Here is a 24,989-nt window from a genome sequence, read left to right on the forward strand (position 1 = left end):
CATCTTCACATGGCGGGGAGGACAGCCCTGGTTGGCAGGCAGTCGTACTAGGCCCATTTTACAGATGAAGGAACTGAGCCCGGAAAGGTTAAGCAACTCGCCCAAGGCCACGGAATAGATAGCGGCAGAGCCCGAGTTTGAACCCGGGAGCCCGGCCCACAGATCCGGCGCTGGGCCGTGGCTCCTGAGCTGAGCGAGTGCGGGAATGAATCGACCGGTCAGTCAGTGACTGGCCTGCGGATGCGCGCCCGTCCCCTCCCCCGGAGGCCGGGGGAGGGCGCCGGGACAAAGGCGCGGCGGAGGCCGGACGTGAGCCAGCCCGGTCCGCGCGCCGGGGGCGGGAACTGGGCCGGGCCCTTTAAGGGGGGCGGGGCGGCGGCGCGGGGGGCGGGCCGGGGGCGGGCCGGGGGCGGGCCGGGGGCGGGCCGGGGGCGGGCGACGGCGGCGGGCCGGGCCCCAGGGCGCGCGGAGCGAAGGGCGGTGGCGGCGGCGGCGGCTCGAGCTCGGCCGGTGATCTGCAGGGGCTCCGGATAGCGCTCGGCCCCCAGCTTTCCGCCCGCGGCAGTGCGCCCCCCGCACCCGCGCTCCCCGCACCCGCGTTCGGCCCCGCGGAGGACGGCCATGCCGCCGCGGCGCAGCATCGTGGAGGTGAAGGTGCTGGACGTGCAGAAGCGGCGGGTGCCCAACAAGCATTATGTGAGTGCCGCGCGGCCCCCACGCCCCCTCAAGTCCGTGCCCCGCCGGGGGCGACCGAGAGCCCCCGGGTTCTGAAAACTTCCGAACCGTCTGCTCTCTCGCCACCCTCCCCTTCTCTCCCCCTCGGCCCTGCTGCTGCGTGCCTGGGTCTCTCCCAGCTCCTCCCCCTCCCCCTCCTCTCTTTTGCCCGGTTCTCCTCCCCTCTTTTCCGTCCTCCCGCCTCGCCCCCTGCTCGCCCCTCTGCAGCTCCTCTCCTCCTTTCCGTCTCCTCCTTGTCCCCCACCACCACTCCTCCGGCCCATCTGTGGAAAAGTCGGGCCCCAGCCAGTGTAGGGGACAGAGAGACAGAAAGAGGGGGAGGGGGGAAAAGAGATAGAGAAGCTCCTGTTCTCAGGCCGTCCGCCCTGTGCCTCCTTGTCCAGAGGCACCCAGACCCGCAGTGCCTAGCCACAGGTAGCTCCTCTAGGGATCGCCAAGTTTGGCTCCGTCCTTTTGAAGGATCCAGCCCGAGCCATCTCTGAGAATGGATCCTTTGAGTGCCTGCACCGTGAAAAGGTTTAAAAAAAAGTCCCTGCCCTCTTTCTCCAATAACTTCTGTTTAAAAATGCAGGAAAGTTTTCTCCTGGTACCTCCCTCTATAAAATGAGAGTCTTGTTTAGAGCTGGTAAGGACTTGAGAAAATGGGCCAGTAGCCTCATTTTGCAGATGGGAAGGCTGAGGCTCAGAGAAGCTGCAGGTTCTAGAACATGGAGCTGCATTCAGGCCTTCCCTGCCTTTGAAAGGTGTGCCAGGGCAAGCGGTGACCCCCAGATGGGAAATGGATTCTGCAGCAGTCTAGGACCTAAATCTGGGCTCAAGGGGCCCTGGGATCACCTCAGAGGTTTTGGGTGGAGGGGTAATGGGTCTGTGGGATGTTGGGACCAGGTGAGGTCTTGGGGAGGCCTTCTTACTGGAGGGAAGGGGGCTATGGTGTCTCTGGTGGTGAGAAGGGGGCAGTGGCAGCGCCTAGCTGCAGAGAAGTTAACGAGGAAGGAAAAAAGAGCAAGAGGGAGGGAAAAAATCCTAACAAAGAAGTGTAGAACAATGAATAGCAAAGGGCGTTGGCTGGCTAAATTCAGCTCCTTGGCCTCCCTGCAAGTCTTCTCTGGATCTATTTTCTTAAGAGGCTCGTTCTTATAAAGCAGATCTGTGTGCCCTCCGCGAATAGTCTATAAAATCCTGAAAGGAGATAGCCGGAATCCACTCAGCACTCTCCACGAGAAAGGGTGTGCTGTGTGAGTCCGTATTGTTATTGGCTGGGAAGCCAGTTATTCATCCCTTAGCCAGGCGGTGGGAAGCTATTTCCTGGACCTGTGGCATCTTTAAATAGAGTGAAGTTTCCCTTGATTCCAGAGCAGAGCTGAATTGTCTTTTTTTTCATCCTTTTTTTTTTTTTTTTTTTTGTTAACTGTTTCAAATGCTGCCAAATCTTGGTTTCTTGTTTGAGCTTGTTGAGTGTGTAACTGAGTTGCCTTTTTGGTAGGAAGACAGTTTTCACCAACATGGCAACAAGAGGAAGTCTAAAGTTCTCCATGCTGCCTCCCACCCAGTCTGTGAGCTGGCAGAACCAGAATAGATACAGCCACCACAAACTGGGCATCATCATCCAGTCATTCTCTCCTGTCTGCTCTTAGCACATGCATATGAGGCCGAGATTCTTGAGCCCATTTGACAGATGAGGAGACTAAGGCTCAGAAAAGTGAGGTCCTATGCCTGAGGTCACAGTCACAGGCAGAGCAAGGATGTCAGTCCAAGTCTGTTGGACCCCAAAAAGTGGCATTCCACCAGAGCCCACGACTTCCTAGATCCCATACCTTCATAGTTTCCTAAAGCAGAGTCCCCTTAAGAACCAGGAAGTCTGCCATCATTTGTGATTGCCCTGTGGCTTTTCATCCTCTGCTTAATCAGATCCATCCCCGCCGGCTTTTTGAAGGTTCTGAGGCTTTAAGGGGAATCTTGCTTAGCTTTCCATCACTTTTTAGGGGCCCCTTGAAACAAGTTAAAATACGGATTTGGGTTCAAATCTTGGCCTCCACTTGGTAGCCGTGTAGCCTCTCTGAAACTCAGTTTTCTCATCTGTACCTGGGGGGTGATGGTGCCCACTTCCTAGGCGGAGGGACCATGTGACACCCAGACTGGCATGCCATAGCTGTGAGGGCCTGCCTCCCTGCTCCATGGTGTCCATGTCACTCTGAATGGGAAGGTGCCAAAGTCATGTGTGCAGGGATTTCACCAAAAACTTGTTTTTCTGCATGTGGGTTTAGTCACTCTTGTGACTCAAGGGGGCCCCCTCCCTGGTATCCAGGCTTTTGGGTTCATCATCATCAGATGAAGAGGGGCGATGGGTTGAACTGAAGCCTGAGGCATCCACAGGAACAGGGCAGATGTAGTGCCATGATGGCAGGGGACCTGAACCCACCAGAAAGTGCCGGTGCCTCCCACTCCTGTTCTCAAGACATGTCTGCCCCACCACTCTGGAGGAAATGCACCCGGAGGCTGCTATCAGTGTGGGCCTAGACTTTCATCCCATTTGGTACCCTTCTCTTCGAACCTGACCCAGCCACCCTGTAGAGAAAGCATGGGAAGGAGAGTTGGACAGTCCTGAGCCCTGCCATTTCCCTCTGTGTGACCTTAGGCTGGTTGACTTATCTCTCTGAACAACATCTTCTATAATCTGCAAGTTGTAAATACTGTTCCTTTCCTCTGGGGCAGAATTTCTCAACATCCACACTGTTGACATTTTGAGCCATATCCTTCTTTGTTGTGGGGAGGCTGTCCTGAGCATTATAGGATGTTTAGCAACATCTCTGGCTTCTATCCACTAGGTGCCAGTAGCGTCCCCCTCCCAAATTGTGACAACCAACAGTATCTCCAGACATGGCCCCCAGGAGTTTAAAACCACACCCTGCTGACCGCCCCCGGCCCCCCAGCCCCAACCACTGTGTTAGAATGTACAAATCAGTTACGGAGAATTCTGTTGGGCACGCCCCCTAATTTTCCAGACCACCCCTCTCCCCATTTGCAGCTACCTTGGCCACCCCCTGTTCATCACTCAGTTGCCTTGGAAGGAACAGGTCACAGGTCCTATAGATGTGGAGAACCGCACCTGAGCTCAGGGCTGGGTCACCTGTTCCACCTGAAATGACATGTTCTCTGTTATCAGGGCTGCACCCTCTCCATGCCCAGCCCGCCTTCGCTTCTGGGCACAGACAATCAGTGGGCCCAGGGGCAGAGCCACAGGCCAGGTCTGGAGAATGCAAGGACAGAAACTCCCAGGACCTCTGAGACCCCAACAGTTGGGTAGGGATTATTGTGGATGATAATATCAACGACACCATGATTTGGAGAGGCTCCCCTGGAGTGGCCTGCCTCTGTGAGAGGCAGGGAGAGTGAAGGCGTAGGGAACTGCTCCCCTTCTGTGCTAGCACTTTCCTTCCCCAGAGCCCAGGGCTTTTGGAATGCATGGAAAGGGGGCTTTCAAGGGTGATGCCCTGGGGAGACCCTCCCTGGCTGGGTTATCTGGCTTGAGGGGAGGAGGAAGTGCTCCCTAGAGGCTTTGCAGGATCACCCCATTTCCTGCGCTGGAGTGGAATATACAGAAGCCTTGGCTTCAGAAGAGAGTCCCTGTCTGCAGGAGCCAAGAGATGCTGGCTTGCTCCTCTGTCTTGAGATCTTTAGATGTTAAGAGGAGCAAGATGGTAGTAGTAGTTACAGCAGCAGTCATCATAATAGCTGAAATTTGATCAGTTGTTGTGGGCCAGGCACTGGATGAACCTCTCTGCATAATTAGAAAATTGCCACAGTCCTTTAAAATAGGTACTTTTTAATACACTATTTCAAACATACAAATACATGAAATGAATTAACTCTACCATGCAGCTCTGTCAGATCTTCATATTTGGCTATGTTTCAGATCGTTATTTTTGGTTTTTACGAAATAAAGCACAGCAGATGCAAAACCCCTATGTACCCTCCCTAACTCTTCCCCTCCCCCAAATGAACCGGTGCCCTGCATTTGGTGTTTATCATCCCCATGCACTTTTTATTAAAAATAGAGTATTAGAGGGGCACCTGGGTGGCTCAGTCGGTTAAGTGTCTGCCTTCGGCTCGGGTTACGATCCCAGGGTCCTGGGATCAAGTCCTGCATTGGGCTCCCTGTTCTTCAGAGAGTCTGCTTCTCCCTCTCCCTCTGCTCCTCCCCCCTGCTCATTCTCTCTCTCTCAAATAAATAAATAAAATCTTTTAAAAAAATAGACTATTAGATCTATTAGATAGGATTTTTTTTCTCTCACAGCTTTATTGAGGTATAATTTGCAAGCCATAAAATTCACTCATTTTAAGCGTATGGATTGCTGATTATTTTAGTGAATTTATAGAGCTGTGCGACCACCACGGCAATCCAGGTTTATAACATTTGCATCACCCCCAAGAAGATCCCTGGGACTTGTCTGCAGTCAATCCCCTTCCTGCCCCAGCCCTATGCACCTTTTAATGTTCTTACCTTTTGAACACTGCCCCAAATCTTGTATTGAATGTTTTAAAACTATATAAAAATACTGTCCTTTTGAGATCTATGCTGATACATGTGGCCCCAGTTCATTTTAACTGCTATTTAATATTCGGTTTGAATAGACCACTGTTTTTTCTAGCTCGTGGTGGGGACTTCTAGGGTGCCCTAGCAGTCCAGGTCCACACGGCTACTACATGCACATGTCCCTGAGGTGGGGTTGCCGGGACATTTATATCCCCCAGAGCAGTGTCTGTACACCCCTTTGCTGTGTGTCCTTGCTACCACCCCGAATGGTTGGACTTTTTAGTTTTAGCCAATCCGCTGGGCTCAGAATAGGATCTCACGTGGCCTTCGCATCTCCCAGCTCGCTGGCAGGTTAAGCGCCTTTTCCTACCTCCACCGGCCATTTACATTTCCTCCTGTGACTCGCCTGTTTTGTCTTTGGCCCCTTTCTCGGTATATTGAGCTATTTGTCTTCTGGAAATTGGTATGATTTTATACAGGCAAGATCCTAATCCTTCAGGTAGTTACCTTAGCGTTCCCACTCTCCCCTTGCGACTGGAGGCTCAGAGAGGGGAAGGCTTATACCTGAGGTCACACAGCAAGGAGTGGAGGCATGGGGACTGAGCCAGAGGCATATGTGGTATGGGACAGGTGGCAGCCCCGTGATCCCTCCCCTGTGCCAGGCAGCCTCGGGTGTGTCACCTACCTTCTAGACCCCGGTTTCCCCCTCCTGGCCCTTCCCTCATCTTACTGCCTCCTCTTCCTGGATGAGTGCAGCACAGGCAGCCGCCATCATCATTCTCGCCCCAGGAAGCTCTGAGTTGATTGCGCCTCTGGAGTGATGGGGTGGCAGATCCCGTGCCACCAGCCTTGAAACCTCCCTTCTCCATTTGCCAGGCTCTAGGAGCCCGGGGGTCACTGTTCTGAGCTGTTGGGTTTTGCAGGGTACATCACACCCTTATTAGGTGTTACCAGCATTCTCGTCTCAGTCTATGGGAGGCCTCTGGCTGGCGAGCTCGGTGGTCTGGAACAAAGTGTGCCCCTGCTGCCCAAATTAGCTGCATTCTGTGTCCAGCCACCGATTGGTTACCTGGCACCCGTTCTTTTGCAGAAACACGCAGGGCAGAGCAGCACACTTGGGTGTCGGAGATAAACATGGCCTTGGCTGACGCAACCACCAGCCTTAGTTTCTGCATCTGTAGAATGAGTACAGCGTCTTCCTCCTGAGAGGAAGTTGTTGTGGGCTTTATGGGTATATATATACTCAGTGCCTTCTGCCGGAGGGATAAATGCCAGCTACTAGCACAGTTCTTTCATGATGAGAAGACCTGGCTTTGAGTCCTCCACAAGCACTTCTGAGCTGGTGACCTTGTAGATGAGCTACCCGAGGGTCTATAAAATGGGGGCAGGAGCGTGTAATAGTATTTATCTACAAGTATGGGGCGATTGTGAAGATTAACTCGTGTCACACGATTTTCAGCCTGATGCATCATGTAGAAAAGGCACTTAATCAGTGGCAGTAGTCATGAAAAATAATATGGACAATAATAACAGCTGCGATCCAAATCTGTGCCTCTTTCCTACCTGCTGCTGTGAGGCCACGCTACAGTGTTCTCCATGCTCTTTCATTCAAGAGGCATGTATGGGGTGCTGGCCCCAGGCTGGACACCCTGCAGCCGCAGGCGTAGGCCCTGGAGCAAGACTGAGCCTGCCTATCTACTCTGCAGGGGCGTTCTTGTCATGCGCCCTGTCTGTGTCACAGAGAAGTAGCGTAGTAGGTAGGCATTAAGGCCCCTCAGGTAGGCTGGGTTTTTTTTAATGGCTGTTGCTTTCTTCTGATTGAAAAAGAGTGAACCTTATCAGGTGCATTGCGCCATCCTGACCCCTCTGGCCCTTGGATGCAAGGAGATCCCCGCCTGCTCCTTACACTCCAGGCTCCTGCAGCTGGCTCAATATCAAGGTGGATGGAGCGATCATGTCTTCAGATTACTTACGTGTCACTTTGGTTCAGACTTTGAATCTGTGTCATTCCATGCTTCTGGTGAGCAGAGAAAGGACACCAGACAGTCTGGGTTCAAATCCCTGCTCTGCCACCTACTAGCAGTGTGACTTCACAATAATGATGCATCCTCTCTGCATCTCCGTAAAATGGGAATAGTAACAGTTCCAATTTCATAGGACTGATGGGAGGATTAAATGGGCCCAGCATATAGTCAGGGCTCCATCCTTAGGAGCTATATTAGGAACATACAAACATAGTATGGTTTATGATAGTAAAAAGACTTACTTACTTACACTTAAACGCCCATCAGTGGAGAACAAGATAAATGAAATGTACTCTATCCACATGCTAGGATACCATCAAGATGGTAAAAATGTATTCTGTCTTCTGTCATGGGAATATTACATCGTAAAAGCTGGTTGCAAAACAACATGCTCGGGCTGATTCCCACCTGATTACAAATGAAGGATGAAAATATGTGTCTGTATAAGCACAGAAATATAGCTGATAAAATATGTCACTTTTTTTTTTTTTTGCTCATCTGTGCTTTTCTGTTTTCCAAATGTTCTGCAGTGAACACATATTCCTGTTTTTAGTGAAAAAAAACAAAACAAAACACGGCAAATGCTCATTTTCAAAAAGAAGCCATGCCAAGCTGTGGGTGGCTCCAGCCAGATTCCCACATCCTGCTGCCCCGTCCTGTCCCGAAGCAGTGGGATTCTCCAGCTCCTCAGAGAGCCTGTCCTCCCGAGGGAGGCATTGGCCTCCGAGACTCTTCCCCCACTCCCGCTGCAGAGGGAGGTCTCTGAATGTGGCTTTCCAGTGCGAGAGCCCAAGAAGTGGAAAGAAATGAGTTTAAAATACCTCGAGGGAAGGCCTGAGCAGATGCTTTTCGAGTTAAAATGCTGCTTGCTCAGCGGGTCCAGGTCCTCCTTCCCTAATGCCTGCAGCTGAGGAGGGTTGGAAAGAATTGCAGGCCGGGGTTCTGTGGTCTGCGCTGAGGTCACAGGGCACAAGAAGGGTCATCCAGGTGAGAGGTATGCCCCACAACCCACTCCCTGGGTTTTCATACATTCACTGTTAGCCCACCCGGAGGTGCACGGGGGTCAGCAATGAAGTCCAGTTGGCTAACACACTGCCAGCAAAGTACTAGGGGACCGCACCATTCATGGTACTTTTGAATATCTAGGACACTCCTATCCTGATTGCAAATGGTGCGTGCTTTCTCCCTGGGAGAAAGGGCTGTGGTAGGGGGAACGGTCTTGCTTTGAGTGACTCGGTTTTTTCCTTCCCCTTGGAGATGAAGGCCAGCTGTGCTGCTGCGAGAAGGACAGCCACTGGCCGAGTATCCTGTCAGCCTGGTGGGTGCAAGCAGTGAGTCATGGGCACCCGTCCCTGGCCGAAGGAGAGAGGTTGAGGCTTATTAAGAAGGCCATGTGGCTGGAGGGTTGTGAGTGTGGCTTCTGCACTCAGAGACCGGGTTCTGGTCTGATTCTGTCATTCACTCACTGTTGGCCCTGAGCCTTCTCCTCTGGGAAGTGGGTGGCTTTGGAAATTAAATGGGCTTTTGTGCAGAATGCCTGAGGACAGTGCTGCTGGGACAGTTGTCCTTGGAGCTTCCTGGGCTGGGGTAATGCCCAGAAACTGGGGCCCTGTGGTCCCTTCCCCAGAGCCCTTGTCAGCAGGGTTAGCCTGACGCTGGGTGGAGCCGGCCTCGCTGCCCCCTGCCGTGACGTGGGGACTGGCTGCTGTAATAGACTCCGGAAGCTCAGTGTCTCACAGTGGGCCGGTAGGCAGGGGCTAGTGTACCTCACTCCTCTGGGACTCTCCCGGGAGCCCACAGGTCCAGCCTTTGTCACATGTCCATTGTTCCTCTGCCCCCTTCTCCAAACTGCAGCGTGTTTTCCTCCCATACTTGCTGGTTTAGATGCAAACCTGCAGGTGGGCCTTGAGCCCAAGCCCAGGGTCTTCTTCAGGAGGTGAAGGGCAAAGGGACTAGTGATGCATCTATTGTGTGCAGGTGGGCAGAGCCCCACCGCCTGCTTCTGCAGGCCTATTTCAGGCCGTCCCAGGGCTTAGGGTTGTCAGATCTACCAAATTTAACAGGATGCCCAGTTAAATTTGAATTTCAGATACACGTGTGCTATTTGGGACATACTTAGACTACGAAATTATTCATTGTTTATTTGAAATTTAGATTTTACCGGGCATCCTGTACTTTGGCAATTCTAAAAAACTACCCCTTTCAAAACAAAAAACAAAAAAACACAACAACTAAGAAACCTTTGGACTTTGTAATAGTGACAATGTTTCTTGAGAATTCACTGAAGAAATATAAATCCCTCCAGGGGCCAGGCACTTTGAAGTGCAGGGATGATCTACAGATACACAAACCAGGAATTCGGACTTGAAGGAGGTCAGTGTCCTGAGAGAGACAGGCAGACAGGATGTTTCAGAGCTAGTCTGGAACTTGGGGAATGAGCAGAGGCCTGTGCACTTGGGTTCTGGGGAAGACTTGGACAAGGCAGCATGGCGGAGGTGACCCAAGGCTGATCACAAAGCCAAAGCCGGGGAGGGATGCTGCAAGTGGAGGAAGGGGAGGGGATTTCGGGCTGAGACCAAGAAGGCAAAGAAGTGGAAACCCCGGTATGTGGTGCGTTTGAAAGAAGCAGGAGAGATTCGAGTGATGGAGATGAAGCCTGACAGGTGGGGGGGGAGCCAGCAGGACGCAGGGGCTCCTGAGTGGGCCAACAACCACAAAAGAATAGAAGGCACGAGCCTCACCCTCAAGAAGGGCACAGCCCCAGGCCGCACGGGCCGGGGGCCAGGGCTTGGGCCCAGAGGTGTCCAAGAGGAAGTCCCTGGAGTAGGTGGGGGGCTGGTACTCAGGGGCCCTCCCGCTGGCTGGGTGGGTAGAAAGGCCTTCCACAGGAGGATGGAGGGGGCAGAGCACAGACAAAACGTGGGAGGCTGCAGGGAGAGAGAGCACCTGTCCACAGGAGGGCTGTGTGCAGACCGTGAAGATAAAGTCGGGCGGGAGGGCTGGGAGGGAAATATTAGAGGGGGCTGTGAGAGCCAGTAGGAATTCTGAAGTTTGGGGAGGATTAAATAACTCCAGACTTGTTTTGTTCTCAAGCCTTAATAGTAATTTTTTATTCTTATTATAGAATGGGTATCATTTATCTGAGTGCTTCTTAAGTGCTCAAGCCTTTTCATGCTTTATATCCCTGAATCCAGTCAGCACCTCCATGAGATGTAAGTGACAGAAATGCACCTGGCTAACTTAGGCTGTAGGGAATGTGTGGAAAGATGGCTCTGGCAGAATAGGGGTGGGGAAGGGACCCAGCCAGCCGGAGCCACCCTGGGAGGAGGAGCTGCTGGGGGGAGTCAGAGCATCACCAGCGGCAGGCAGCTGCACCATCCCTCAGGCCTTGGGCCACTCAAGTGTCCAGTTCTAGGAAGAGAGAGTCCAAGTGGCCCAGCCAGATCACTTGACCATCCTTTGGCCAGGCAAGGGCCGGATATTGGGAGAGAGAGTCCCCCCTGAGTTGCAAATAGCCCCCGGAGAGAGAGTCATTGGAGACTCAGGGTACGGTTGCTGGAAGAAGGGGCAGGTGGAAGCAGTTGATGTCTGCCACGTGGGTACTGTTATCAGCCCATTTCACAAGTGTGGAAACTGAGGCTTGGCAAGGTGGAGTAATTTGCCCAGGATCGCCCTCAGCTCTGTGCCTATTATGGACTATAGGGTACAGTCAGTTCTCTCCCCAGAGATGAAGGGAAACATTGCCTTAAAGCACATAAGGGTAATATTTTCTCGTTCTGCTTAATTAAGCAGAATTGCACGGACCCCCTGCCCACTGCATTGGCAGAGAAAGCTGGAAACCCACGCAGTGCCGTCACCATTTCCTCCTACCCAGCCAAGGTGTGAATCAGCCGCCTTTGGCTTCAGGCCACCTTGGCTGGCAGTCCGTTGGACAGATGTGGGTTTGTTGTCTGCCCTGGGCCAAGCCTAGCCCCGAGCCGGAGAGAGGCTAAGATAGCCAGGCAGCCTTTGTCCCCATGGAGGTCACCATCTGTTTGGAACACATCATCACAGCCTTCGGGCCGTGATGGGGCCTGGCGTGGGGCCAGGAGGGGGTCTGAGGCCTGGGTGGCCCCTTCCTCACTGGGACAGAGAAGTGTGCTCTGGACGGGGAAGGCCGACTAGCAGAGGAGTTCTCAACGCAGGTAGAATTCAGAGAGTCCTGAACTTCGAAGGGGAAAAAATCATCTTTATTTTCATCAACCTCCGACCCTAAGTTAGCAATACCTTCCATAGTGAATGAAGGCAACAACGCTCAGTGATGTTAGTAATACCTGGGACTCTCTCACCAGTAGAAATTCCCCTCTGTTGCTGGAGGGGAGGGGGGTGGGTGATAGGCATCAAGGAAGGCACTTGATGGAATGAGCACTGGGTGTTGTATGCAGCTGATCAATCACTAAATTCTATCCCTGAAACTAATAATACACTCTGTGTTACCTAAATTGAATTTAAATAAAAAAAAATTTTTTTAAAGAAATTCCCTTCTATTTTCATATCACCTTACAGCTGTTGCATGGATCCCAAAGATCATTTATCGTCTGCTGGTAGTAAGTAGATGATTTACTAGTTCAGAATTGTGGTGTTACTCAACCTGCCACTGGATTTCATTATTGCATTAATATATTCACCATTTTGTCTTTTGAAACATTTTTATTGTAATCAGTATAATGTTTCATTTGGAATCCTGAGTGCCTTATTTTATTTTAAATCATTCTGAGAAGTGGCCCATAGGTTTCGTGAGATTGTCAAAGGGGTCTGTGGCACCAAAAAAGAGAGCGAGAAAAAGACTTGTGGGTAGAAGTTTCCAACTTTGGGCTTGGAAGGCAGGTGGCATGGGTTTGACCGGCTCTGCTGGTTACCAGCTGTGTGACCTGGAGTAAGCGTCTTAAGTTCTCTGTGCCTCAGTTTCTTCATCTATAAAAATGAGAAGAAGCATAGTACCTACGGTGGGTTGTTTCACATTAAAGGGTTTAGAGCAGAGCCTAGCATGTGAAAATGCTGGATGGTTACCCATTAGTATTATCTTTACCATCATCCCTATCACCATTACTTGCCAGGATAAGCAACTCAGGTGGTCTGGCATGACTGCACATCGAGAAACATCCTCTAAATGGACAAGCCTAGGATGCACCCCCCCCCCGTGATTTAAAGCACTTTTCCCAGAAGATTTATATATTTGGATATTTAGCAGTGCAGTAATTAAAACAACCTTGAAAGTAAACTTGATGTTTCTCACTGGAGGTATGATTAGATGATACATGGCCTTCAGTGGACTATTAAGGGTCCTCTAAAAATAGTTTTTTCAAAGAATTTTTATTTTTTTAAAGATTTTATTTATTTGAGAGAGAGATCATGAGGGTCAGAGGGAGAAGCACACTCCCCGCTGAGCAGGGAGCCCGATGCGGGACTCGATCCCGGGACTCCAGGATCATGACCTGAGCTGAAGGCAGTCGCTTAACCAGCTGAGCCACCTAGGCGCCCCTCAAAGAATTTTTAATGAATAGGAAATGCTCACTGTAGAATGCAAGTGAAAAATACAAATTATGTATACAGTGTGATCTTGATTTTGGAAAGTACTTCAATGTATGGAAAAGGGTCTAGGGAAGAGCCCAAAACATCGTTCCTGGTGGTGGAAACGTGGGCAGTTTTAAGAGCTTGGACTTTGCTGCTGGACGGCTTAGTGCTGGCTGGACTGAACTAGCCCCTTGACCTCCCTCTGCCTTCCTTGCCCCACTGCAGAATGGAAACAGCGATGCGGTGCGGCCTCGTAGGAGGTACATCAAGACTCAGGGGCTGTGAGGAATCATATTCTGTTTTATATAGCATTACATTTTTGTGTATCACCCCGAGTTTCTCTAGAGGGGAAAGGACAGTGTAGTATGGTAGAGGCAGGAAAGCTTCCAGGAGGGAGCGAGAAGGAGGGGAGCCTGCTTGCCTGGCTGTCTATTTTCCTTGTATGTGAAGCACGAGAAGCCAGCAGAAAAGTCCACAAAGGAGCTCAAATTGAGGCTGGGCAGAATAATCTCTGCCAGATGAGGAGCCCAGCAGGGCGTGGGCACAGGGCTGGCCAAGCATAGTCTCAGAACCTGGCCGTTAGGGATCACATACGGTTTTTGCAGGAAAAGGGGCTCTTTGGCTGTATAAAGCTTAGAACCCTCTTCTGCAGCCGCCCTACTTTATCTGGTGCAGGAATCCCTCTCCCCTTATGAGACCTCTCATAGGTGGCCATCCCCCCAGGGTCTGAGAGCTTAGTCCTTCCAGATTCTCATCAAGTTCTTTTCTCCTCCATGTCCCCAAGCCCAATAGGACGAGATGAGGCTGGACTTTGGGGTAGGGGGTGGTTGTTTGGGGAGTATTCTAGGTTAGTTCGCCTCCTTCTGCCTGTCACCCAACCAGGGCACCCAGCTTTGATGTGGAGCCTCCCAGGGGCAACCCATTGTGGTGCCCACACACTGGGGCTGGTCATCTGTTGACTTGTCTTCTTTTCTCAGGCCACCCAGCCTGAACCCCACATAGTCCAGGGCCTGACTCAGAACAGGTGCCAAGTATGTTCCTTGAATGAAGCCATGACTGCCTAGGCCCCCTCAATTCCACGGTCCCATGATTCTAGGGTGATGGATACTGCCATCGTTCAGCTGAGACAGTCAGATTCCTCGTGATGACCTCCTGTTGGCACCAGACCGAGCATTGTGTCATAGTTGTTAAGGCACACGCTTTGGAGGCAGCCAGACCTGGATGCGAATCCTAGATGTGTCCCTTTCTAGGTATGCAGTTTTGGGGGGGTTACTTAACCTCTCAGACCCTCCGTATCTTCTTCGTCTATAAATGGAGGACTCACCCCAGTACATGACACGTAGTAAACACTCACGAGAAAAACAACTGTAATTCTTAGTCTTGTCCACTGAAAGTGGAAGGGATCCTCCGGCCCTCTGGGATGCTATTGGGTTGAACCATATGAAATTGTCAGTTTTTTACCCATACAAATAACAGTTTCACTTGGTTCACCCCAATGATCTGGATTTGATTTTGGCCTAAGGAACCCAGTCTGCCTGCATGGAAGGAGGTTAATGTCCACCACTAGACCAGGCATCTTACAGACATTATCCCATTTATACATTACAACAGCCCTGAGAGACAGGAAATACTATTATTAGCATCCTTGTTTTACGGATGGGGAAACTGAGGCTCCCAGGGAGCTTGCTCAAGGACATGGCATGGCCAGGATTGGAACCCACGTCCGTCAAACTCGGAGTATGTGCGGTTGGCATTATTGCTGTTTTGAGGCTGGGCTGCCTGTTCTGTGTAGCGTGGCCTCGCCTCGTGGCTGGGAGAGCTCCCAGCATTCCCTGGGGCCCCCTGGCCCAGCAAATAGCAGCTGTAGACTGAGACTCCCTGAGAGCCTCTTTGGAATCCCACATTTCTGACCCTCGTTTAGATAGTCTCAGCTTCTACAGTTTTCTGCTACGGTGTCTTTGGCTTTGGTTGGGGACCTGGAGGGTGACAGGAAGGATTTGTGTCAGTTACCTTTCCAAACTTTGGAGTGTTCTTCCTGAGCCCTCCTGTTCACTTGTTGAATCCAGGTCCTGGCATCTAGACTCTTGATCCAGGCCCAGCATCTCCTGGTCCAGCCCTTGTCCACAGCCCCACCGAGGCAGAGCCAAAATGGCCCCTAGAGGCAGGAGGCCAGACAGGGAGCCGTTGCAGAAACCCAGGCCGGTGACTGTGTTGGCCTGAACTAAATAAGGCCATCAGCTCCTCCAGACTCGGTTACCCCATCCGTAAAATGGGGGCAACAATAAGTCCTGCCCCATAAGGGAATAAGGACCAGTAGCATGGCCAGGAGTAAGGAAGTGCTCATTAAATGTGAATCGGTATTTTTGTTTTTGCTGTTTTTCATTAAGAGGGAACCACTAGAGAGACTAAGGAGGAAGGGAATCCAGTCAGATGCTGTGTTCTAGAAATATCCCTGTTAGGGTGAGCAGAGGGGCCGGAGGACCTTGTGGGAACAGCCGCTGGCATCCAAGATGAGATGGCCCAGGCCTGAGCTGAGGCTGCGTGGTGGAAGAGATAGCCAGTAAGGAGGCAGCATGACCAGCGGGGAAGGGAGGGCCCAGGACGAGAGCTGGCTGCTGGACCCCTTGCTCTGGCCTCTCTCCTAAACCTTTCCGGCCCCCCCTGGCTCCCACCTCCTTCTCCACTGAGCTCCCTCCCGTCTTGGAGGTCCCAAGTCCATTTGACCTTGTTTTAGAAGGTCCCAGACTTTTGGGGTCTTCTGATCTCTGCCTGGTAGGATCAAGAATAGCCAGGCTTCTACATACATTTCATTATCTTTGCACCCACTGACTCTAGGTTGGGGGAGAAGTAACAACAACCGTTCTTTATTGAGTAGCTGCTGTGTACCTGGTGCTGTACTTAGAGCTTTGCGTGCATAGAATCACCTGATCCTTACCATCACCCCATGAGAAAGGCACCACTAGTACCCCCATTTTAATAGATGGAGAAGTAGGCTGAGATAGGTCTTGGGCTGAGAAAGGACTTGCCCAGGGCCATGCAGCTAGGAAATAACAGGGCCAAGGTTTGAACCCAGGGAGTGGGAGGGGCTGGCTGGGGTCAGACTCTGCCCCAAATGTACTGTGCAACCAGGTTTGGGCACCTGTCAGGGATAGCACGTGTGGTTGGGGCTGAACACGGGTTTATGAGCTCATTTCCTCTATACATTAGAGAGCACCTGCCGCTCGCAGCACTGTCCTCGACTTCCCACGTGGGACCTTATTTACTTTTCAAAACAGAGTTGTTGCCCGAAGTCACCTGGCTGGTAAGTGGTAGAGGCAGGATTCTCAGCTCTGCTGTTATTGGGAGCAGGGGAAGTGAACACAGTTGCTTATGATCCACATGACTCACTTTTCACCTGGTCTTCTTGGTTAGGATTGGGCATTCTGAAGTAAAACACATCTGGTTCAAATTCTGGCATCCTCCTTAACCAGCTGCATGGCTTTGGGCCAGTGACCTAACCTGTCTAATGTCGCTATGAAATGGGGTGGATAGTAGGGTCCACTCTGTAGGGTTTCCTGAGAGCAGAGTGCTGGGGATTTAGTAAGTGGTCATTAGGTGTTGGTCCTCATTCAGAAAACTCCTACTCATCCCTCAAGATCCAGAGCAGTTGTTTTTTTTTTCATCTGGAGAGTCTCTCTACGCGCCCCCTACAGAATGAACCCTCATCCCCTCTGTGCCCCCACAGTGGCTAGAGAGTGCTTCTTAGGGGGTCTGTGGCCCTGAGAGGATTCTACTAATGTCTTCTCTATTGAGACCCCCTATGTGCTAGGCACTGTGCTGGACCCTTTAGGTAAGCGCTGAGACCCCTCCGACCACACATACTGAGCTTTTCCCCACCATGTCACACAGCTGGGGTTTAGACCTTGGCTCTGTCACACGGTGGCTCTGTGACCTTGGGTAAGCCAGTTACCCTTTCCGAGTCTCCAGATCTCACGACATAACATAAATGAAGTACTTGGCATAGTCCCTGATCAGCCCAATAAGTGTGGCCCATTTTGATCATTTTTCATTACCTGGGCAGCTTTATCCCTACTGTCTGTATGCCTCGCACATAGTGGGTGCTCATGTTGGCTGCCCACTTCTCTCTAGGCAGCCCTGTTCACACAGGAGAGGCCCCAACGTGAAATCTCTCAGCTGTTTCCTGCATGGCCCAGGGCTCCTCTGAGGCCTGGCAGCCGTGGAGATCCCACAAGCCCTAAGTGCCTGCCCTGGAGGCTTTCCTAGAAAGCCAGCCTTCAGGTTGGTTTCAGCAAGCCGGGACTCCAGCTGCCAGCACCTCTGCTTGCCATTGGAAAGTTCCCCATGCTGCTTCGGGCCAGATGTGTGCGAGGACGTGTGTTGGCAGCCAAGGCCCAGGCTGGAGCTGCGCACCCGGACCAGCGAGTGTTTCCACCAATTCTGTGTCTCAGTCTAGAAGAATTGAGGTAGCCCGGCCAGCTTGGAAGTGGTTCCTGCTGCCCACCATCTGGATGAGACTCTGGCAGTGACGGAAGGACAGGCTCCAAGGGTGGGCAGCTCTGTGTGTGGGCACACGAGGAGGGGACAGTTGATTGGGTTTCACAGCATGACATTCCTGACTTTTCCTTTCAACATAGCTTACCTCGAAAGATTTGAGTTGGCCCAGGAGAGACAGACTGTCTGAGCCTCCAGTGCCTCATCTCTGCAATGGGGTTATCAGTGATAGTGCTGGAAGCTGCCTACAGTCAGGCAGTGTGCCAAGCACCTGTTGTGCATTAGTTCCTATAATCCTTAGCCAACCTTAAAAAGTAGATGCTATTCTCTCCATTTTACAGATGAGAAAGTGGAGGCTCGGAGCCATGCATTGTTGACTCACAAAGTCACACAGCAGCTTCAAGCTATAGGGCCAAGATTCATACCCCGGTACTCTAAAGCCAGTGCCTGTCTGTTTTTTAATAACATTAAGGAGTGATTGGTGTGTGTATATTTATTATTTTTAAATTTTAGTTGTGTGCAGTAAAATTCCCTTTTTTGATATAGCATTCTGAGTTTTTATGCGTGTGTGGGTTCTTGTGACCACCACCACAGACGGGTTACAGAACAGTTTCCTCATTCTCCCCCTCCCCCTCCAGAGAATTCCCTCAGGCTGGCCTAACTCTTGAATGCAGTGGGATGATGCCTCCACTTGTAGTTGAACTTGCTCCTGTGATGTTCTCTTTCTCTCTGTCGCCTGTTGTGAGAAGCCTAGGGGTGAGATGTGGACTTCTCTTCCAGGGTCGGGCCCCATGCCTGCATTCTCCTCTGTCACAAAGCTGGTTCTGTTTCTAGTACCCTTGGCAGTTAAGCTGTCCATTCAGCCATTTCAAGAGCATTGTTACTCTCCAGACACAAGAGAGCCTTGAGTGAGGTCACCTTGATTTATGACTGTATGGCCCTGTCTTGGCTTTTTGTCTCTTTGCCTGCCTGCCTGTCTGTCTGTCCGTCTGCCTTTTTGTCTTTCACCAGACAATTCCCAAGAGCCTAATGTCACCAGGCACTGGCAGACGCATGGTGCCCCAGACAGATGTGGGAGAGGGGGTGACGGAACAGCACACTCAGAGACATGTGTACTGAGAGAGGGCAGCCCCCGTCATTGTGGGAACCCATAGAATGGGAAGAGCCAGATCCGAGGTCTCCAAAGGCTTCCTAAGTTGGCATCTGAGAAGTAAAGAGGTGCTAGCCAAGCAAAGGGAGAGATATTCCTGCCGGAGGCCATGGCACGTGCAGGGCCAGGAGGCAAGGGAGAGCCTGGCTGGGTCAGAGCGGGAGGAGGTCCCCTAAGCCCCACAGCATGCTGTTGTTGCCTTCCCTGACAAGGCGGAAAGCTCCAGAAGGGCAGGGGCTTCTGTCTCCATGGCTAGAGCCCCAGCCCTTGGAAGGGAGCATGGTACACAGTAGGCACTCTGTCTTATTTGCTGAACGCGTGAGTGGGTGAATGAACTGAATGAAGTGTTTGAAGCAGAGGAGAGAGACACAATTAGATTTTCATCCCAGCCTGGCACCCCTCTGCCCACGGGGAGTCAGAGACCCTCGGCCCCACCTGCGCAGTCACCGCGTACACTATGGACAAGGAGCGGCGGGAACACAGTCCTAAACCGGAGCATCTTACCTGCAACCTGCGCTTCCAGCACTTGTATTTGGGCCCCTTTCCAAGCATTCACTTAATTGAAAAGATGGAGGGGAAAAAAAAGAAAAATTGGCAGCCGGCCACCCCCAGTGTGTCACTTAGCTGTGAAGCCTGAGCGTGGTGCTTCCTGACGCTGATGGGAGGACGGGAAAGGTCTGGCCTGGGCCCAGGGCACCTGAGGCCTGGCCTTGGGAAGCTAGGAGGACAGGGGACCTCAGAGGCTGAAGGGGCTGGGATTCAATCCCTGATGTCACCTGCTCTTCCCAGCTGTGTGACCTCAAGCAGGCCACGTCACCACTCCACTCCACTCAGGCCTGGGTTTCCTCCTCTGCCCTGAGGGCAGCCCCACCCTCCTGGCGGGCAGCCGCTGAGGATTGCACACTGTGTTCATAAAGCGCTCAGCACAGGGCCAGAACACAGCAGCACCATCCCCAACATGGTCAGTGCTCTTGTCTTGGGCCCCCACTCACCCTGGTCCCGCCCCACCGGGACACCCTGCCATCAACTCCTGGGTCTCCGGGGCATCGTGACACTTGGCAGCATTTCTCCAGGAATAAACTTAATGTACTTTCTCTGAAAAGATAAATACACAATCTTCAGCCCGTTCGGGTGGTGATTCTGCTCTGGGGGTGTTGGGCAATCAGACAAACTGCAGGATGTTGCAATTGCAAAAGGAGGTTGGGAGTGCTGACCTACATAGGCCAGATGTTGGGTAGACAGCTGGGGAGAGCCGACAGATCGGAACCAGAGGGAACTCGTGGTCTCCATGGGGAGCAGCAGAATCATGTTTCCCATTAGTTAAGCCCTTGGAGCGCATCCAACTGCCTCTGCTCCCTCCCTCTCTCCTCCACCCTTCTTTCTTTCTCTCCCTCCCTGCCTCCCACCCCCTCACACCGGGCTCCTCCACCTCAGGCCAGGGCGGCATATTGCCAGAGAGGTGGATCTGGAGCCCAGCCGGTCATTACCAGGCTGTCCCAGGGTCTGCCAACCCAGAAAACCCAGTTAGTGTGGGAGCTTAAGGGGGGAGGCGGTTGCACCCATCTTTTAAAGTCAGTTTCTTAAACCAGGGTCTGCTGTCTCCTGGGTGCCCTTAGACATATTCCCGGGAGCCTTCTCTACAGGAAGTGGGTTCCTCTGGCTCTTGAAACTTAACACCACTGCCTGATTTCAGGGCAGCACGTGCTTTTGTATTTAAGGTTGCGGCACAGGACCGCTTCTGTTATCCCGGGCCAAGGCCTCCCTGCAGAAATTATGTGGCCCGTGAGCAGAAGCCCGGGCCCCTCAGCGTGCTGCGTAAGAGACAGGTTTTCCTCCCTCCGTCTAAAAGGGGCTCTGCTGCTCCTCAGATCTGAGAAATAGCATTTTGGAACAGAGCTCCTGCATCCTCAGCACCTCCCAGGAGGACCCCTGGGTCTGGTTCCAACCTTCCAGTCCGCTCTCTGCATGGCCTGGACAAGTCCCTTCCCCTCTCTGACCTCGTAACCCCAACTATAAAATAAGGGATGGTCTGGAGCAGGGTTTTCAAATATTTGCAAGTCTTAGAGCCCCCTGCCGTCAGCCTGAAGCAGGCAAAGGAGGGCTGTGGACAGTGGAAGAGTCCAGGCCCTGTTGGAACCTGCACCATGGTTGCCTGGTGGCAGCATGGACCCCCAGGGTCTGGCAGCTGGGCCGGCTGGCTGCTGGGTTACACCCTGCTCCATATATAGAAGAGCCTAAAGTGGTGCTGCCTAATGGAAACCAGGGTGGAGAGCCCAGAGACCCAGCCACCTCACCAGGATGAGGGACTTCTTACAGGCCAATCTAACCACTGGCTTCATCAGTTCTAAAGTGCTCTGGACAAGTCATTGGGTAGGAGGCCAGAGGGGCCAGAGGATCTTGCATAGAAATTTGGACACTGCCGTGGAAGTGGAAAGAGTCCATGGCTGAGAGTGTAACTCTTGGCAGGTTGCTGCACCTCTTGGCCCATCCGTATCCCCATTTGTAAATGGAGGGGTTGATCCAGATTAGGGATGCTGAGGATTCAGCCGCACACATCCTACAATCCCTGCGCCCATGGCAGAGATTGCTAATGGATCACAGATCTCTGTCTTGATAATGCGCCTTTCTCACAGCCTCTGCAGGAAAACAGCTTCAGCCCCCTCTGCCCCACTGGTGCCCTCTCTTTAGATATTTTCTTCCATCTCCCAGGTCATTCCAGACAGCCCACCAGCATTGTGGAGCCGCGAGAGGACCTCCCACTTGAGAAGTGCTGTAGGTTCATTGGCTGGCAAACAACAGAAGTCCAGATAGAGTGAGAATGGCAAGGGAGTCCCTGCAACAGTACTGCCCTCATTCTCCGTCCGCCTCTGGGCACCGTCACAGTGTCCAACATGTCCACAAACCCCTGTGCTCCATATTCTTAATTCAGTGTTCTTCTTCAGATTGACTCCATTTTTTAACTTAAATTATTTTTAAAGGTACTGCTTTCGCTGTCTCCCATAAATGGAAAACCAGTAGCACTTGCTAGAAACAGAAGGAAACTAAATAGAAAGGAAAAGGAAAATCAATGTGCTCAAGTTCTTCCTGGCTAGTGTTGCCTGCCCTGGGGTCTTCTGTCTCCTCTTTAAGAAGAGAGACCAGCCAAGTGGAGAGAGTGTTCAAAAACCATTTTTGCCAAACTTCCAAAGGGAAGGGAATGGCAGAGACTAACTTTGTCTCTCTGAGATTCCCTGCAGTTTAGTGCTTAGATCGTGTGTCAGCTCACACCAGCTCGTGTACTCCGAGTTCCTGCGTACCTTGAGACGCAGTAATCTTAGGAAAGATTGTCACTTTGAAAAGCCCTTGGACAAGAACCTTCCCCACCTGCACCCGCAATCGTTGCCCCAAAAGTAAAAGCTCTGGCCATTGCAACCCAGACCAAAACGTAATCACTTTGTCTTGAGTGCAGCGGCCCCACCCCTTCTAAATAGTCTCAGCTGGGACTCTCAGATGGGTTCTTTGCCAACCCTCGAAAACCCCACTAAATAGATTTGCAAAGTGAAGTGATATTGGAGGATGTTCTCCCGTGCCTCAGAGATTTTATTCACAGGGCAGAAACGCCTTCTCATGTTTTCGAGTTCATATGATGAGAACATATGAGATCAGAGCACCCGTGAGGCGGGGAGGCAGCTGTCTCATATCCTCATTTCCTGCTGCGAGGGGACGGCATAGGGCTTACGGATGGAGCGCCGGGGCCCTTCCAGGAGCGGCAGCCTGGGCAGAGATCTGGCCAGTGCGTCTGCAGGGATAGGGATGTCAGTTTACTGGGGCTGCTGGGGCCTACGGAGGCGCTTGGCCTGTTTGAGGCCCACCACTTAGTTTTGCTCAGACCCAGCTCCTGGCCTGTCTCGAGGGCCTCTAAGCTTTGTTCTGATTTAAATCTTTATTCATGGACAAACTGACCCGTTAGCTGTTGTCACTTGGAAATGAGACCTAAATTTCTGCATGCTTAATGGGGGCCCCCCAGGCACAGGGAGCCTCCACCCTCATGGGCCGCAGGTACCAGGGGAGGTGAGGACAGAGGGCTTAGGAAGCACACGTCAAACACCCTCCCTCAAGCGCCGGCCACAGCTAATGGATCACAGATCTCTGTCTCAGCTGAGATTCTAGTCAACATGGATTCCATTTCTGGAGCTTTAAAAAAAAAAAAATCTCATTCGATCTTACAGTGCCCATAAGGTTGAAAAGACAAGCATTTTTATCCCCATTTTTCAGAGAACAAAGGCTCAAAGAGGCAGAGGACTTACCCTAACTCACAGAGCTAAGGCCCCATCTGCCAACTCTCAGTTTCCTCCCGCTCCACACCCCCACCTGGGCCATCCGCTCTACCTAGACCCAGAGAAGATGCTGTCCTGGGGCGCAAGACAAGAAAGAGGGCCACAGACCCTTCCTTTTGTCCTTCTGGGATAATGGCATCTTTTTTTCTGATTATAAAAGAAAATCTGAAAAACAAAGCTTCAAAAACAATTTAAAAAATCCTACATATTCCTGCCAACCCAAAGCACACCCTATATATGATATATATTCTGTATATCTCACTGGTTTATATACGCAACACACACACATTTATATACTGTACAGTGAATCTGCCATATTTGTAAATTCCGTATTCGGGGATTCGCCTGCTGGCTAAAATTTATTTGTGATCCAACTTCAATACTCGTAGCACTTACGTGGTCCCTCGTAGACACGGGCGTGTGCAGAGCAGCAAAACGTGTGTGTCACCCGCTGTGCGCCCAGCTAAGGCTAAGCAAGGTGACACTCTGCCTTCTGCTTTCAGCTCTGATCCTTAAAACAAGTGTCTTTTTCATGATCCCTTCAGTGCCACTTTTCTCTTTTTCTTTTTTTTGTTACATTTTTGTATTTCCTGTTGGTTATTTCACTGTTTGAAATGACCCCACACATCATGCTGAAGTGCTGTCTGGCGTTCCTAAGCTTGGGAAGGCTGTGATGTGTCTCCACGGGGAAAACATGTAGGTTAGATAACCTTCGTTTAGGTGTGAGGTACAGTGTCGCTGGCCCGGAGTTCAATGTTAATGCATTTACAGTACACATCGAATGAGGTGTCTTTAAACAGAAACAACCAAGCTATATATGGGTCCGTTCATGAAAATGTGACCAGAGGCTTGCAGGACCCTAACCTTGTATTTCCCCCAGGAGCAGTGGTTCAGTACTTGCTAAATCAGTGTTCACAAAGACTTTATAGAGCATAACTACCAGAAATGATGTATGTACATGCACACGCATACACTTATATACAGTATATATAACTTTTTTGAGATTGAGATTCATTTTTTTTAGCCTACTCTTTTTACCTAATATAGTACCTGAACTTTCTTCTCTATGTCATAGAATTCTTTTAGTTGCATAAAAACCCTCTTCATGCCAAAAGGGGAGTTGACTAGAAGGCCCAGGTCCCTGTCGTGTGTCGTAGAAGCAAGAACCGGAGCACGGGCAGGAGCCAGGCCAGGCTCTTGCCGCTTCTCTCCTGTGCCTCCCCTTCATTTGTCCCTTTCTGCATACCAGATGTCTGTCACCAAGTGTGGAGGTGGCTCTGGCTGGTGCTGACATCTGGTCTGATTCCGGATTCCTGAGAGAAGCTGATTGGTCCGCCCTGCACAGTCAGTTGTGGCTGTGAGATGGGCAGGACAGGTGGCACTTCTCAAGTGGGGGGTCCAAAAAGGACTCTCAGCATCTGCCAGAGGGCTTTTTTTTTTTCCCCCTTTTCTGTCTTCTGAAAGCAGTCTAAGTCGAGGAAAAGTAGCTTCTGGAGGCCTCAGGACAGGGTAGTCATCAGAAGACGGGTCGCTGTGGCCCAGGCCACACCTCACAACATCCGTGAGTAGATTGGTTCTTTGTCCTTTGTGGGGCACTTCCTGGCAAGGTCACACTGACCTAGGACTCAAACAGTCATCAACCCTTGGAAGAGGAGGAAAGGCCAGGGTAGGTGAAGCCCTGGCACCAAGCAGGCTCACAGCTACCTGGGGACGCTGCATTTGGGCTGGACACAGAGTTCCCCTCCGCTGAGGCTGAGGTCCGGGGATGGGGATGGGGGTGGGAGGTGGCAGGGCCTTCCCCACACTCATGTGGAGGGGACAGGGCCCTGACTCCGGACAGCTAGGAAATGCTTGCCCCAGGCTCAGGTGAGCTGGGCCTGTGTTCTAGGCCTCTGACTCCCTTGGGGCCTGGAGAAGACCAGGAAAGAGGCAGGGCCCTGGGAATGGGCAACTGGGGGCAGGTGAGTGGGCTGTGGGAGGAGCTTCTATAGAGGCAGTGAGCAGAGACCAGGTCTCCCTCAGCTTTATGCCCCTGTGTTTGGCTCGTAGTGATGATGATCATGATCGCTTTTACCCCACGCAGGCCCTGTGTGAGGCACTCTGCATGCACATCCTCACCTAATTGTCACCCCAATTCTGAGGTTGATACTGTTATGATCCCTGTTTTTCACAGGGAGGAAGCTGAG

General features: G+C 51.7%; 1 protein-coding gene across 2 annotated transcripts in view; it reads left to right on the plus strand.

Annotated features, from left to right (window-relative positions):
- Nucleotides 1-621: 621 nt before the first annotated feature.
- The window catches only part of SH3PXD2B (SH3 and PX domains 2B), a 97,434-nt gene continuing 73,066 nt past the window's right edge, over nucleotides 622-24,989 (plus strand). For both annotated transcript variants that reach the window (XM_088023674.1, XM_028102758.2), the window contains exon 1: nucleotides 622-696. In XM_088023674.1, coding sequence (XP_087879800.1) covers nucleotides 622-696 — 75 coding nt within the window. The remainder of the gene's footprint in view (nucleotides 697-24,989) is intronic.

This window comes from Eumetopias jubatus, unplaced genomic scaffold (assembly GCF_037043125.1).
Source record: "Eumetopias jubatus isolate StellerSeaLion01/CBP00866 unplaced genomic scaffold, mEumJub1_p1.0 scaffold_5, whole genome shotgun sequence".
Classification (NCBI taxonomy): domain Eukaryota; kingdom Metazoa; phylum Chordata; class Mammalia; order Carnivora; family Otariidae; genus Eumetopias; species Eumetopias jubatus.